Source organism: Sarcophilus harrisii, chromosome 3 (genome assembly GCF_902635505.1).
Source record: "Sarcophilus harrisii chromosome 3, mSarHar1.11, whole genome shotgun sequence".
NCBI classification, from domain to species: Eukaryota; Metazoa; Chordata; class Mammalia; order Dasyuromorphia; family Dasyuridae; genus Sarcophilus; species Sarcophilus harrisii.
The window spans coordinates 608,340,948-608,357,300 of record NC_045428.1 but is presented as its reverse complement, the minus strand read 5'-3'; the positions used below and the strand labels follow the sequence as shown (position 1 = coordinate 608,357,300).

Sequence of the window (16,353 nt, the reverse complement as noted above, 5' to 3'; positions counted from 1 at the left end):
ATTGCCAAACCTCTTGTTCCAATTTTTCACCTCTTACCCCCCACCCCCTCCCCTAGATGGCAGGATGACCAGTAGATGTTAAATATATTAAAATATAAATTAGATACATAATAAGTATACATGACCAAAGCGTTATTTTGTTGTACAAAAAGAATCAGACTCTGAAATATTGTACAATTAGCTTGTGAAGGAAATCAAAAATGCAGGTGTGCATAAATATAGGGATTGGGAATTCAATGTAATGGTTTTTTTTTTTTTAATTTTTTTTTTTAATTTAATAGCCTTTTATTTACAGGATATATACATGGGTAACTTTACAGCATTATCAATTGCCAAACCTCTTGTTCCAATTTTTCACCTCTTACCCCCCACCCCCTCCCCTAGATGGCAGGATGACCAGTAGATGTTAAATATATTAAAATATAAATTAGATACATAATAAGTATACATGACCAAAGCGTTATTTTGTTGTACAAAAAGAATCAGACTCTGAAATATTGTACAATTAGCTTGTGAAGGAAATCAAAAATGCAGGTGTGCATAAATATAGGGATTGGGAATTCAATGTAATGGTTTTTAGTCATCTCCCAGAGTTCTTTTTCTGGGCATAGCTAGTTCAGTTCATTACTGCTCCATTAGAAATGATTTGGTTGATCTCGTTGCTGAGGATGGCCTGATCCATCAGAACTGGTCATCATCTAGTATTGTTGTTGAAGTATATAATGATCTCCTGGTCCTGCTCATTTCACTCAGCATCAGTTCGTGTAAGTCTCTCCAGGCCTTTCTGAAATCATCCTGTTGGTCATTTCTTACAGAACAGTAATATTCCATAATTTTCATATACCACAATTTATTCAGCCATTCTCCAACTGATGGACATCCATTCAGTTTCCAGTTTCTAGCCACTACAAAAAGGGCTGCCACAAACATTCGTGCACATACAGGTCCCTTTCCCTTCTTTATAATCTCTTTGGGATATAATCCCAGTAGTAACACTGCTGGATCAAAGGGTATGCACAGTTTGATAACTTTTTGAGCATAGTTCCAAACTACTCTCCAAAATGGTTGGATTCGTTCACAACTCCACCAACAATGCATCAATGTCCCAGTTTTCCCGCATCCCCTCCAACAATCATCATTATTTTTTCCTGTCATCTTAGCCAATCTGACAGGTGTGTAGTGGTATCTTAGAGTTGTCTTAATTTGCATTTCTCTGATTAATAATGACTTGGAGCATCTTTTCATATGACTAGAAATAGTTTCAATTTCTTCATCTGAGAATTGTCTGTTCATATCCTTTGACCATTTTTCAATTGGAGAATGGCTTGATTTTTTATAAATTAGAGTTAATTCTCTATATATTTTGGAAATGAGGCCTTTATCAGAACCTTTGACTGTAAAAATATTTTCCCAGTTTATTGCTTCCCTTCTAATCTTGTCTGCATTAGTTTTGTTTGTACAAAAACTTTTCAGTTTGGTATAATCGAAATTTTCTATTTTGTGATCAGTAATGATCTCTAGTTCTGCTTTGGTCATAAAGACCTTCCCCTTCCACAGGTCTGAGAGGTAAACTATCCTATGTTCCTCTAATTTATTAATAATTTCATTCTTTATGCCTAGGTCATGAACCCATTTTGACCTTATCTTGGTGTACGGCGTTAAGTATGGATCAATGCCTAGTTTCTGCCATATTAGTTTCCAATTTTCCCAGCAATTTTTATCAAACAGTAAGTTCTTATCCCAAAAGCTGGGATCTTTGGGTTTGTCAAAGACTAGGTTGCTATATTTGTTGACTGTTTTATCCCTTGAACCTAATCTATTCCACTAATCAACTTATTGGTCATTTCTTATAGAACAATAATATCCTATAACATTCATCTATCATAATTTATTCAGTCATTTTCCAGTTGACAACAAATTTGATAATCTAAATGTAATGGAAGAATATCTACAAAAATATAGATTGCCCAGGTTAACAAAAGAAGAAACAAATTATTTAAATAGTCCCATTTTAGAAAGGGAAATGGAACAATAAACTCCCTAAGAAAAAATCTCCAGGGCCAGATGGATTTATATGTGAATCCTATCAAACATTCAAAAACAATTAATTCTAATACTATATAAGCTGTTTGAAAAAAATAGGGAAAGAAGGAGCAATACTAAATTCCTTTTATGACACAGATATATGGCTGATTGCTAAACCAGATAGGGTGAAAACAGAGAAAGAAAATTATAGATCAATCTCCTTAATGAATATTGATGCTAAAATCTTAAATAAAATATTAGCAATGATATTACACAAAGTCAACCCCAGGATAATACACTATAACCAAGAAGGATATATGCCAGAAGTGCAGGGCTGGTTGATTATTAGGAAAACTATCAGCATAATCAACTATATCTCTTCTATTTTTTCAAGTTTAATTATTTTTTTGGTGTCTTATACTATTACTAGATTCCTTTTATTCAATTCTATTTTTCAAGGACTTTTAAAAACTTCATTCCAATTGATTAACTTTCTTTTCATAATTTCTTGGATTGCTTTCTTTTCCTCCCCCCTGTCCCCAATATTTACTTGATCTCTTTTTTTTTTTTTTAATTTAATAGCCTTTTATTTACAGGATTTATACATGGGTAACTTTACAGCATTAACAATTGCCAAACCTCTTGTTCCAATTTTTCACCTCTTACCCCCCCCCCCCCTCCCCTAAATGGCAGGATGACCAGTAGATGTTAAATATATTAAAATATAACTTAGATACACAATAAGTATACATGACCAAAACATTATTTTGCTGTACAAAAAGAATCAGACTCTGAATTATTGTACAATTAGCTTGTGAAGGAAATCAAAAATGCAGGTGTGCATAAATATAGGGATTGGGAATTCAATGTAATGGTTTTTAGTCATCTCCCAGAGTTCTTTTTCTGGGTATAGCTAGTTCAGTTCATTACTGCTCCATTAGAAATGATTTGGTTGATCTCGTTGCTGAGGATGGCCTGATCCATCAGAACTGGTCATCATCTAGTATTGTTGTTGAAGTATATAATGATCTCCTGGTCCTGCTCATTTCACTCAGCATCAGTTCGTGTAAGTCTCTCCAGGCCTTTCTGAAATCATCCTGTTGGTCATTTCTTACAGAACAGTAATATTCCATAATTTTAATATACCACAATTTATTCAGCCATTCTCCAACTGATGGACATCCTTTCAGTTTCCAGTTTCTAGCCACTACAAAAAGGGCTGCCACAAACATTCGTGCACATACAGGTCCCTTTCCCTTCTTTATAATCTCTTTGGGATATAATCCCAGTTTTACTTGATCTCTTATTTGATTTTTGAATTTCTTTTTATATTCTTCCAAGCATTCTTTTTCGGCTTGTATACCTTTGATGTTGCTCTTTGGGAGAAAGTTGCTTTTTTTTAACCTCACAATATTCTTCTGAATATCAACCCAGATCTTCTTTCATACCAAAGTAGCTATTGTCAGGTACTTTTTGCTTTGCTTACTCATTCTGAATTTTCAATTGGTTTTATTTTATTTTCAACAGCTTATAATAATCATGATTATAATCAAGTTTGAATTCTGAGTTCTGGGTAATTGTACCTTAAGTTTCAGTTGGGGGAAGGGAGGCAGGCAACATTCAGAAGTCATTAATTACCTTGAATGATTTTGGGACTGAGGTCCTACCCCCCAGGCTTCAAGGGCTAGGCTGCTTGGGGCTCTTGAGCCTCAGAAGACATTCCTAGAATAGATTAATGGGAAGCAGGGAGGCTTAAAATTGAGCTCTCTGGGGATTCTCTGGAAACTGCCATTTTCTACTTAATGCAAACCATCTCTTCTGGGGTGGGACCCAGGTAGGTGTGAGCCAGGGCTACTCACAAGTCCTGGCTTGTGATGACTGCCCTTGCATAAGCATTCATATTTCTTATCTCTTTTCTGATGGCCAGTGTCCTCCCCATCTGTCAGAACAATTTCCTTCCAGGTCTGGCTGCTTAATGAATTCTTAGTCCCTATCTCTTTTTTGGGGACCCAAATACTTCACAAATATCCAGTGTTGTCCTCTTCCTCATGCTTATCATAGGGTTATATTTGGCCAAAGGCACACTTTCTCTATAGTAACCCAGGAGTCATACTTTCAGCCTCCCCTCCTGGACCTGGGTGTCCTAGCTCTGCCTCCAGCTCCTGTTTGGCGAATTGAATGTGTGCCTTCAGACATGATTTCTTATGAGGTTCCACAAGCTGTGCCTTTCTGCCCCCAGGAACCCTCCTTGGTTGAAGGAACTAAAGCTGTTTCCTGGGCCAACTTCACTAGACCTGCTGGGATGGTGGGAGGACCAAGTTTCACTGGCAGGGAGATTTCTGATTTAGGGGATATTGAGGTTCTACATACATTCATCCCATCTGGGGCCTCAAACCCCTCCTGCCTCTTGGGTCTGTAGGGGAAAGTGGGGGAGAGGATGGGAGTCAGAGGAGTAGGAGTAAGAGTAAGAGAAGGTGAGCTCATCTTCAAGTTTATACCAACCCACCACAGTCATCTTATTCCCTGTCCCTTCTATCTTGTAAACTCCTGACTGTCCCTGTGGCCAATAGGCCACTGGGGACTTTTCCCTCCCAGACTTATTTTTGCCTGGGTAAAAGAGAACATTCTTGGCTTCATTTATTCCCCAACTTTAATCACTCTGGGTGTTGTCTCCTTCAGATTGAGAGCTTAGCTTAAAGTCAAGGTCTCCACTACTTCCAAGGGCATCTCCAGTCATCCTGGCCACTGGAACCCCCTGAACCAATTCAATCAATTAACTTCCCAATCTTAGTTTGCTGGGGACCACTGGGCCTTGGTTGGTGATCTGTGCTGGGGCTATATTTCCCTTTTACCCAAGTGAAACCAATCTTTCCTGCAGTCTTTCTCAGTGACCTAAGGCTAGAAAATTGTTTCTCACCATCCTTTTGTAGGTCCTGTCACTCCATTTTTAATTGAAAGTTACTTCATAGGAAACTGGAGAGAGTTCAGGCAATATCCTGCCCTTTCTCTCTCATCTTGACGCTACCATTTTCACTTTTCAATTTGCTTCTCCTTTCAGCCTCCCTCCCCCTGTTTGTTGGGGTCTCTGCCCTAAGAGGAGGGACAGGGCTTAGTAATTCCCCTGGAACCTCACCCTCTGTAATTTCCTGTAGGCTTGCCCCCTGTCCAGGAAAAGAAGGAAACAAAATCTGTGCAGTTATAATCATCCCCCACTACACACACACCCTTCAGAGGACCAAGGCCTGGCCCAAGCAGGGAGCCTGGAGCCAAAGGGAATGGCCCCTGAGAGCTGCAGACCCCCACCCGAGGTGAGTGTATTCTGCCCACAGATATGGGCAACATCAACCCAAGAGGCCTTTTCCACAGATCTGGAGGATGGTCTGTAGGCCGGCCATCTCTCTTATCTGCGGATCCTTTACAAAAATAGGCAGGAAAGTGAATGCAGTAATAACAACACTGCCCTCCTCTCTGCTATGTTTTGGACTGATTCATTGTCCCTTTAGCATCTTGAGCACTAACTCCCTTCCCCCATTTGCTTCCCCCACATGTTTGTTTACATTTCCCCACAATATAGGTCACTGACAAGTATGATCATGTCACACATTATTGTTTATCTTGTGGGTATCATGTCCTTGCTTTAGTCCAGCACCATCCCTCCACAATACACACACACACATACATACACACATCTTCTAGCCTCATTCTGTGTCCTAGCTCCCTCCTATAGCTACTGACTTTCCTGGATACCCTTGACCTTGTTTGGAGCAGAAGAGCTTCCCCCGTTCTTGTCTTTTCCCTGTCTGGTAGCAGAGCAGAAATTGTCCTCCTGTTGCTGCTCAGCTCCTGCTGTCTCAGGCCACACAGATCTTCCCAAAGGAAATTAGTGTTCAGTGACTTTGCCCAGTCTCACACAGCTAGGAAGTATTAAGTGTCTGAGGTCCGATTTGAACTCAGGTTCTCCTGACTTCATGGCCAGTGCTCTATTCACTGCCCCATCTAGCGGCCACTATTATAATTTTTTAACCTTAAATATAAAATAAGAGAAGAAAAAAAATTTCAGGTAAGCAGCAGAACATAAGAGTAGATTTGATAAAAACAAACCTACATAAGAAATGCTACCCATGAATCAGGAGCTGTCCAGCATTTCTTTGCTTCCTGGTAGGTTTTATTTTTTTCCATTTATTTTCTTTATCTCCTAAGACCCCTCAACTGCAATTAGGTACTTCTAGAATCACTCCATCATACACAGCTCATACTTAGTCTTTCTCTCCCTTTACCATTGCTTGGGTCAAAGCAACAGGCATTTAGAAAGGGAAGAGGCTCTGTGCGAATATATAGGACATGCAAAGAAGGAAAAATCAGTCCCTGCCCTCAAGAAGCTTCCATTCTAACATGGAAGACAACATTTTGGCAGTTGTATGCACACCAGCTGTGTACAGTGTAGATGGGAGGCCTTTGCATGACTGTGTTTCCAAGTATTCTCATAAAGGATGTGACCTTTGGGTAAATCCCTTCTCTCTGCTTCAGTTTGCTTTTGTAAATTGATGACCATTGGGCCAGATCCATTAAGAAGTGTGTGATTCTGAAATTTAGAATGCAAAATCTTACAAAAATGAATGTTGAAAAGTATCTGTACTTGCATTTGGAAAAATAAAATACTCTTGGTGAGGAAGCATCATGTTTTCATCTAGATAAAACATAATTTCTGGCTTTTTGAAAATCCACAGGATCTTTTTTCCTCCTCAGTGATCATGGGATTGTTTTAGCTTTACAACACATAATACTTGCTATCTTCACACACACACATCATGCCATTTTCTTAACATACGACTGTCTGATTTTACCTCCAAAATCCTCATCTCTCTCTGACAGAACCCATAACTTTCCTGATTCCACAGGCAGTACCATTTCCTAATAAGATATTTCTCAATTTTATTCCAACTGAACATAAAAAAATGTTTCTCTGTATTCCATTGGTCTTTGGGTGACTTTGGTTTCAGTTCTGGCTCTGACCTTTGGGCAGATCCCTCCTCCATGCTTCAGGTCCCTTCTGTAAATTGAGGAGCATTGGATTAGGTCAGTTATGAAATGTGCTTCAACTCTTAAGTCCTCTGAGTGTTGGTGTTTTAGGAGTTGGTGACCTTCAAGGATATTGCTGTGGACTTTAGCCCGGAGGAGTGGGGTCTGTTGGACCCAGATCAGAAAGAGCTGCACAAGATGGTCATGCTGGAAAATGCTGAGAACTTGCTCTCCCTGGGTAAGGAGCACTTCCCTTGGAACTCTGGAACTACCATCAACAGGAGTGTCACCATCCTCTCCCTAGGGTGCAGAGTTTCAGGCTTTTATCAATTAGAAAGGCCCAAGGGCTGCCTCCTGTCCCCAAGTGACAGGATCCTCCTACTGCCTGGTTCTTCTATGAATGGTGTTTGCATTGTTGCATTGGAACCTGGCAGTTTTGTCTGCAAACCTTCTGAAAACTGGTCCTGCCCCTTTTCACTGAACATGGGATAGGAGGAGGAACCCCCTCCCTCTTGGGGGGAACCATTTTGTCTTTGCAATATTCTTTTGGGTAAAAAAAATAAAGTATTTACCCCACTGCCCCGGTGTAATTCATAAATCTCCAGCACAGCAAGTGGCCCTTGTTCCTCCTTCATACATCCCCCAAAGGCCTGTGCAGATACAGGAGAGAAAAGGAAGGGAGGAGGTCTTTCCATATATTTGCTGGGATTCAGGCCTTGTACTCAGAACTTCCTTCATGCACATTATCACACTTGATCCCCATCAAAACCGTGTTTTGGGTGCCATCTTTATCTCCATTTTATATGTATGGAGGCTAAAGCAAAAACATGAAATTACTTGCCCAGCATCACATAGCCAGGATGTGTCTAAATCCAAATTTTAATTCGGGGCTTCCTGACTGCAGGCCTGGTGCTCCCTTCTCTGTGCTACCACCTGCTTCTAAGGTCCAGAAAATGGAAGATGTGGGATATGGCCATCCTTCTGTGAAGGAGGCAGAACAACTGGGCTCTTTTGCTTCCAGATTGCTTGCATGGATTCCTTTCTCCTCTGCCCTCTTCCCCTGGCAATAAGCACCCTGAAAACTATCTTTGAGTTGTCCTTGGAACTACCCTGTGGGCCTTGCATCCCCACCCTGTTCTAATGAGGAATAAATGACAAGCTTCAAGGCTCACACTCACTATCCTTCCCTTCCCCAGGACTTCCAGTTCCCAGAGAAGATTTCATCTCCCATGTGGAAAAAGGAGGCCTGAGGAACTCCTGTCCTGGTGAGTGAGCTGCAAGCTGGGGTGCAGGCTGCTTTTCTAGGAGACTTCTTCATGTGATGGGCATGGTGGTGGGAAAACTGGCTTAATATATCTTTTCAAACTCTTGTGGTAGGGAGATCCTGAGCACCTTACTGAACCTCTGAACCTCAGTCTCTTCATCTGTAAAATGAGGGGGTTGGACTCCATGGCCTTTCAGTTCCCTTCTAATGGAGAATCAATGATCCAAGTGAAGTCTTTGTTGGAAATTTGGGGCCATCCAACTACATACAACCAAAGAAAGAGGCCTCAGCCTGTCTAATATGCTTTTTCTTAGACCTTTCTTAAACCAAAAAGCATTTATTTTTTACTTTTTTTGATATTTTAAAATAAAAAACAAAATAGAAAAAGGACAGAAAAGAAAAATTTTTTTAAAATGTTTTATGTCCTGCAGAATATAAGGGAGGATTCAAAATATGTAATAATAAATTTCCATAAACCATAAATGAAAGATAATTATATTCAGAACTATCCATTGCTTTTTCGTTTCCTGTAGTTGTTCATTTGTTCTCTGCTGTGCACTTTTACTTTATTCTCCCCTCCCCCCTTCATCCTCTGCCAACTCCCCCATACTGGCTTCAGTTAAGCACAGATATTTAGGACAAGCAGCAACCTCTGAGGAAAGCTGGCCACAAGCTGGAATCAATTAGTTGGAAGACTCCCTTTCTGCATCTTTCCTTCTCTTCTTCCTTCTTTGATTATTTCCATCTTTTTTTTTCTTTCCTTTCTTCCCTCTATCTACTTAGGATATCATATCTTACCTACAGATGGTCTTAAAAGCACTTCCTCTACTCTTTCTTCACCACTGAACCAACCCTGGATACATTTCTTTCTTGCTTTTTTCTTTTTCTTTCTTTCTTTCTTTCTTTCTTTCTTTCTTTCTTTCTTTCTGCTGAGGCAATTGGGGTTAAGTGAAGTCACACACAGCTAGGAAGTATTAAGTTTCTGAGGCCAGATTTGAACTTTAGTCCTCTTCACTTCAAGGCTGGTATTCTATCCACTGTGCCCTAATTCCTTTCTTAAGGAACAAACCTTAAATCAAAATCAGTCTGATTCTCCTTGACCTCCCATAGATCCCTTGTTAAACCCATTTGGTGTTTGGGTCCTTATTGACTTATATTGATTGTAAATTGCAGTAATTTCTGCTTTGGCCAGAAACCATGAGATTCTTCCCAGAGTCTTCATTCATTCCTTTTTATTTATTAAGATTTTTTTAGCCTAAGTGAGAGAGGAGATTTTTTGCCTCCATTGCTCCCTAGCATTAATCACTAGATGGGGGCAGTCTCAGTCACAGGAAACATGTTGGAGATCTTACCTTAAGAAAGACCAAGTCTCCCTTGGCCATCTGCTTCCAGAGCCATCTCTGGTAATCCTGATCTGTACCTGGCCACAGGACATAGATGGCTGTGGGGGGGAAAGTGAGGCCAGTGACCTTGGGCAGCCCTCCTTCACTTAAATCCAAGTCACTCACTACATCACTGACATCTTCCCTTAGGTTATGGATATGGAGTGAAAGACTCCTGGTTATTCCATAACAGCATCCGGAGCCCTAACCCCTTGTTATCTTCACTATGGGATTTGTTCATAGGTCAGAGGGAACAGGAAAGAGACAGAAATATAAACATAGATTTGTTACTTCAGAGGGACCAGCATCCAAACACTGAGGTGGGGTTAGGCTATATGATCAGCCCTGAGGAATGTCAGCTTAAGCATCTGTTCTGTTCTATGATTGCATTAAGCCCTGGGTATACAAAGAGAAGCTGCCAGGAAGTTTTAAATCTGGCGTAAAAACTTGGAGATGGTTTGAGAATAAGCAACAGTTTATGAAACTTATTTTTAGATAATCCAGGCAAAGAAAAGTTTTTTTTTTTTTTTAATGGAAATGCATTATGTTCAACAGACTTTTGTGTATAAATAGAGAGGGGAAGGAAGAGTTGAGGTAGAGAGAATCAAAATTATAGTGACAATGGCAGTAATTAACAAGTATATGGTACCTACTGTGTGCCAAGAGTTTTATGGGTATTATCTCATTTGATGCTCACAGCAGCCTGGGAATTGGTATAATTACTACCTTCACTCTATTGGAAAATTAAGGCAAAGAAGCACATTCCTAGGGGTGCAGAGCTAGGTGGTGCCTGAAATTGAATTTCAAAGAAAGGACTGAAAGTAAAATGGAGAACATCTGTCTAATATAATGGATTGAGAAGCCTCCTTTACCAGGTTCCAATTCTAATCTCTGGTACAGGGATTTGGATCAGGTTACTCAGCCATTCAGAGCTCATATCCTGGTTTCTAAATTATAAGAACCTTCAACTTGCCTTTGTCTCAGCTTTGTTGTGGGGGCCATTGTCATTGTATTGTGTGTGGAACTGTGTTAATTGAATCATTTTATTGGTATGAGCTAATGGCATTTAAAAATGATTGAATCTGTGCATTTCAGTTTGAAAAATTTTTGCCTGGAGATATTAAATGTCAAAGATTTTATTATCATCCAGCATTAGAGGGTATATTTATCCATGTGTGTGTTTGTTTCTTTTAGATGCAGAGACATGGTTTGATATGAAGGAGATGAGTGCAAATCTGAAAATGATCTCATGGAAAGACCTTTTTCAATATAGTGAATACAGGGCTTTTCTTACTAAGCACAAAAGAAGCCACATTGGAAAGGAATACTGTGAATGGAATACACACAAAAAAGCTTTAAGAAAGAGTTCCAGTGTTGCTAAAGTTAAGAATATACTTCCTGAAGAGAAAACACCTGAGTGTCATGAATGTGATAAAACTTTTCTTGTACTCTCTTCCCTTGCCAAGCATCAGAAGATCCCTGCTGGAGAGAAACCTTATAAATGTAAGAAACATGGAAAGGCTTTGAGAGAGCGATCTTCTACTGCTAAACATGAGAGAATTCACACAGAAAAACAATCCTACATATGTAATCAATGTGGAAAGAGTTGCAGATGCAATTCTAAACTTGCTCTACATCAAAGAATCCACACTGGAGAGAAGCCTTATGTATGTAATGAATGTGGAAAGACTTTCATAGATCGCTCCCATCTTTCTAAACATCAAAGAATCCACACTGGAGAGAAGCTTTATCAATGTAATGACTGTGGAAAGGCTTTCATCATGCGTTCCCATCTTGCTGTCCATCAGAGAATCCACACAGGAGAGAAGCCTTATGAATGTAATGAATGTGGAAAAGCTTTCATAGATCGCTCCCATCTTACTAAACATCAGAGAATCCACACTGGAGAGAAGCCTTATGAATGTAATGGCTGTGGAAAGGCTTTCATCATGCGTTCCCATCTTGCTGTCCATCAGAGAATCCACACAGGAGAGAAGCCTTATGAATGTAACGAATGTGGAAAGGCTTTCATAGATCGCTCCAGTCTTGCTAAACATCAGAGAATCCACACTGGAGAGAAGCCTTATGAATGTAATGAATGTGGAAAGGCTTTCATAACATGCTCCTCCCTTGATGTACATCAAAGAATCCACACTGGAGAGAAGCCTTATGAATGCAATGACTGTGGGAAGACCTTTACACAACACTCCCATGTTGCTATCCATCAGAGAATCCACACAGGAGAGAAGCCTCATGAATGTAATAAATGTGGAAAGGCATTCATATATCATTCTCGTCTTGCTGTCCATCAGAGAATCCACACTGGAGAGAAGCCTTATGAATGTAAAGAGTGTGGAAAGACTTTCACACGGAGTGACAGTTTTCGCGAACATCAGAGAATCCACACTGGAGAGAAGCCTTATGAATGTAATGATTGTGGAAAAGCTTTCACACGGCGCAACAGTCTTGGTAAACATCAGAAAATCCACATTGGACAGCAGCCTTCTGAATGTGGAAACCTTCAACAAAGTTCGTTCAAACCTTGCTTAACAGAGAGAGCACATTAGAGAAAAACTTTTGAGTATCTGGATTATGGTAAAGTTTTTAATATATATTAGTCTCTGACTAAACATAGGAGATCCCATACTAAATGTAAGACCTCATTCATGTAATCCATGTGGAAAAACATCCAGCCTCACTTCATCCCTGAATTGCCTCCAGAAAATTCCTAGAAGATTGTAATCATGGATAAAGACATAAAAACGGAGGACAGAGCTTGTTAGTCAGCAGGGATTTTCTGCTTGGAAAGAAATCTCTGGATTTGGCCCAGGAAGGTCTTTACCCCAGGTTCATCTCTGAGTTTACATCTGAGGATACTTAGTGGAGAGAAGACTTACAATTGTGCTGACTAAAGACTAGCCCTTACCTGGAAGATAAAAGAGTCATTATAAATCACAGTATTCACACTGGAAAGAAACATTATACAAAATGTAATTGCAGAAAGACGATTAAGAGATTTTTAAAATCTGACTTTAAAGTGTTTTTAATGCTTAATTTTCCTCTTCATTCTCTTGTTTATTCCTAAATACTTTAGCTTTCCATCTGTGTGATAAGTAATATGTTGCATGTTCTAATTTTCTTTTAAAATATCTGTAAATGACAGGAGAAAGGCCCGGAGAGACTTACATGAATGGATGCTGAGTGAAATGAGCAGGACCAGGAGATTATTATATACTTCAACAATAATACTATATGATGATCAATTCTGATGGATGTGACCATCTTCAGCAATGAGATGAACCAAATCAGTTCCAATAGAGCAGTAACGAATTGAACCAGCTACACCCAGCGAAAGAACTCTGGGAGATGACTATGAACCACTACATAGAATTCCCAATCGCTCTATTTTTGTCTGCCTGCATTTTTTATTTCCTTCACAGGCTAATTGTACACTATTTCAAAGTCCGATTCTTTTTGTACAGCAAAATAACTCTTTGGACATGTATATTTATATTGTATTTAATTTATATTTTAACATATTTAACATGTATTGGCCAACCTGCCATCTGAGGGAGGGGGGAAGGAGGGGAAAAATTGGAATGAAAAATTTGGCAATGGTCAATGCTGCAAAATTACCCATGTATATAACTTGTAAATAAAAAGCTATAATATATATCTGTAAATGTGGCTTACGTCTCCATTTTGACCTTATCTTGCTAAATTGTGTAGAGTGGGTTGGAGGGGATGTGAGATCTTTTCAGAAATCTGACCCCCAGAAGAATTCCATAGTTTAGGGCTACAGTTCCAGAAAAACTCTTCCTGTTGTACCTTGCACAAACCACTTTGCCACAGCAGCAAGCTTTGTAATGTATAGTTACTGTTCTTAAGTGGAATGGGTTCTTATGACAGATTGGGAGCTCAGTGTGAGAGATCATATAAATTATAATCTTGTATTTGACCAATCTAAAAAGTAAAGACTTAGGGATAAGAATTTACTATTTGTTTTAAAAAATTAATATTCATTTTAAAGGAAAATATACCAAACAGTAAGTTTTCAAATATTCTCGCTACAATTTTTCACGTTAATTTTACAGAGTCCAGATCAAATGAAGAGTTTATTTTTTTAAAGGTACATTTATATAATCCTCTAGAAATTGTTTTTCAAATACCAGTATTTCTAAGAAAATATTTTCCCCTAAATTCCAAAATGAGAAAAATCAGAATAAAAATAATTGCATGAATAATGTTTTTTAAACGAGAGAAAATTGCCAAATAAATGAATTCAGTTGATAATCTTAGAATTATCTCATGTTGCTGCCCCTCCAGCCCTAGCAGCCAGACAGCCTATGAGCTTCTAGGCCTTGGTAGCTTGCTAGACCTTGGTGGGTGAAGGGCTGGAGTCAAGTTGACATGAAACACAAGTCAGGTGGGAGATAAGAGCAAATTCCATTTATTCATTTGAGGGTAAGCATGCGAGCCAGCCTGTGTTTGTGGTTTTTTTTAACAAAGCCAGAGTAGTGGTATTAAGGACAGAGTCCCTGGAGTTACTTCCCTGGATGAAGACTTTTTCTCCCATGGACAGCCCTATAGTACTTCAGGATTTGCGAGTCACCGCTGATCAACACAAAGGGGCTAACCATTGGAAAACAAGAAGCTAAGAAAGCAGAGCTATGCCACAGCCAGAGTCTAGGGGTCATTGAATGCATCCAAGCAGTCAAGATAGAATTGAGTAAGTAAAAAGCGACAAAGATGATTACTAGCAGGAGAATCGTCTGGGTGGCTCTGGTCTCTGGGGAGGCTCTAAGGAGAAATCTGTCAGAGTGAAGTTGCTGGACTCTCTTGTGGTGCTTGTATAGGAGATAAACCTTGTAGCCACTGGTAAGGCTGATGAATGTTATACACACAGCATCAGGCAGGGAGAACACAATTGCATGGAGTGAGGCACTAATATCTGTAGCAGAATTAACAGAGCAATACCAATATATTTTTGTTTCTGAGGTGTTTCTGGTGCTTCTTGGTCCTTCTAGGATCTGAAGGATAACGATATTTTGCAGCATGGAGTAAATCCAGCAGAAGAGAATAGAGGGGATAATGTATCTTGGGCCTCTAGTTTTAAGCTTCATGAATCTGTAGTTCTGGGGACTGATGATGATAGCCTGAAAACCACTCAGAAGACATGTTATGCAGAGGGAAAGCTCCCGACCTACTCTGTGAAGGTAAAAGACAATTTTACAACCAATGTCATCCAGTAAATTTTTCAGACCCAAAGCTGCCAATCCCTGAAGGAATCCCTTTGAGAGAAGCACCAATGAGTTGGCTAAAGTCAACTGGCTGAGAATCAGATCTATAAGCCTCAGATTCTGACCAGTGAAGAAAAGAATGCTGAAGAGATAAAGTAGGAAGAGGTTTCCCTGAACCCCAATTCCGATCTGGGAGAAGAAGGCAATACTCAGGAGTATGTCCATAGGAATCATGTTCTTGGTGTGGTGAGCAGAACTTCAGTCTGAGCCTAAGGATCCTGGAGAGAAACACAAGGACTTTATGCAATCTTATTCCCTCCTTCGGAGAAATCATAAAATGACTCCTTCATGCCACAGACAAACAAAGTCAGTGATTTTTTTGCAGTGACTCTGTTTGTATGACTTAAGGATACCTTCTGTCATTTCCACATTATTGGATTCAGGAATCATTTTTTTTTTTAGCTAAAATTAATAGGCTCATGATCTATATTTGTGGTACAAATACAAATACGAGATAAAGTGGTGAATGTTTTTGTTCCAGGCTTAGCTTTCTATTCTCCCTGAATTCACTTATGGAAACTTGGTTTGTTGCTTGCTAGCTGTTCTGGCTCAAACTCCCTACTCAATTTTTTTTTTCTCAACTGCTTTTGGCTGACCTATTACCCTGCCAGTTCATTTTCAACTTCCAGTCCATAATATCTCACAAACCTTTTCTAGACATACTCCCTCCTATAGTAACATAACATAGTTTTAGACCCCAGGTCTAAGAATTTATATTTAATTTCATTTTATTAGATTCAAACCTATGAATTTTAAAAAAGCTCAACAGAGTAGAACACTGAGCTGACTCAAAAAAGTAAAATTTAAGATGAAAAATATGTAGTACCTGTGGAATCCCTTCTTACATAAGTTTCCCCCATCAAAAGCTACCCAACAGTCAAGGCATAGGGATAGAGAATGGATAGAATGGATGTCAGTACCCTCACAAAAATAAGGCTTATTTTTACCAACCATCTCATGGACAGATGAGCTTTTTAAAAGACTATTGTATCCAAAGGCATAAAAAATTAATTGCCAAGAAAATATTCCTGACTCTTCCCACATGCATGCCCCATTGGATTCACTGAGTATACTCTTTCACAGTTTATAATAAGGAAGACAGAACACACACACACACACACACACACAAGCACACACAAACAAGTGGTCACAGAACTGATGAGCACATATGAAGGGAGAGGAAATAGGCATGAGTTGTGCACATGGTGGCAACCTTCTCTGGACACTGTGCATCCTATCAGTATACCTCCTGAATTCTGTCAATTCTAGAAGTGGTGGGACCAGGCTAGAGTTTTGAGGGCATGTATTCCATGATGGAACATGATGGGGAAGTCTGGAGAACTAGAAGCAGAGATAGAAGAGC

At 39.5% G+C, this 16,353-nt stretch overlaps 2 protein-coding genes across 2 annotated transcripts; one reads left to right on the top strand and one right to left on the bottom strand.

Moving 5' to 3' along the window:
• Positions 1-6,913: 6,913 nt before the first annotated feature.
• Positions 6,914-12,873, top strand: LOC100922816 (zinc finger protein OZF-like). Its single transcript, XM_031963540.1, has 3 exons — positions 6,914-7,282; positions 8,241-8,309; positions 10,885-12,873. Exons 1-3 carry the CDS (start codon positions 7,243-7,245, stop codon positions 12,255-12,257), a joined length of 1,482 nt encoding a protein of 493 aa, XP_031819400.1. The 5' UTR covers positions 6,914-7,242; the 3' UTR covers positions 12,258-12,873.
• Positions 12,874-14,234: 1,361 nt separating this feature from the next.
• Positions 14,235-15,164, bottom strand: LOC100922818 (vomeronasal type-1 receptor 1-like). The gene has a single exon (XM_003767011.2). It carries the CDS (start codon positions 15,162-15,164, stop codon positions 14,235-14,237), a length of 930 nt encoding a protein of 309 aa, XP_003767059.2.
• Between the last annotated feature and the right edge of the window lie 1,189 nt (positions 15,165-16,353).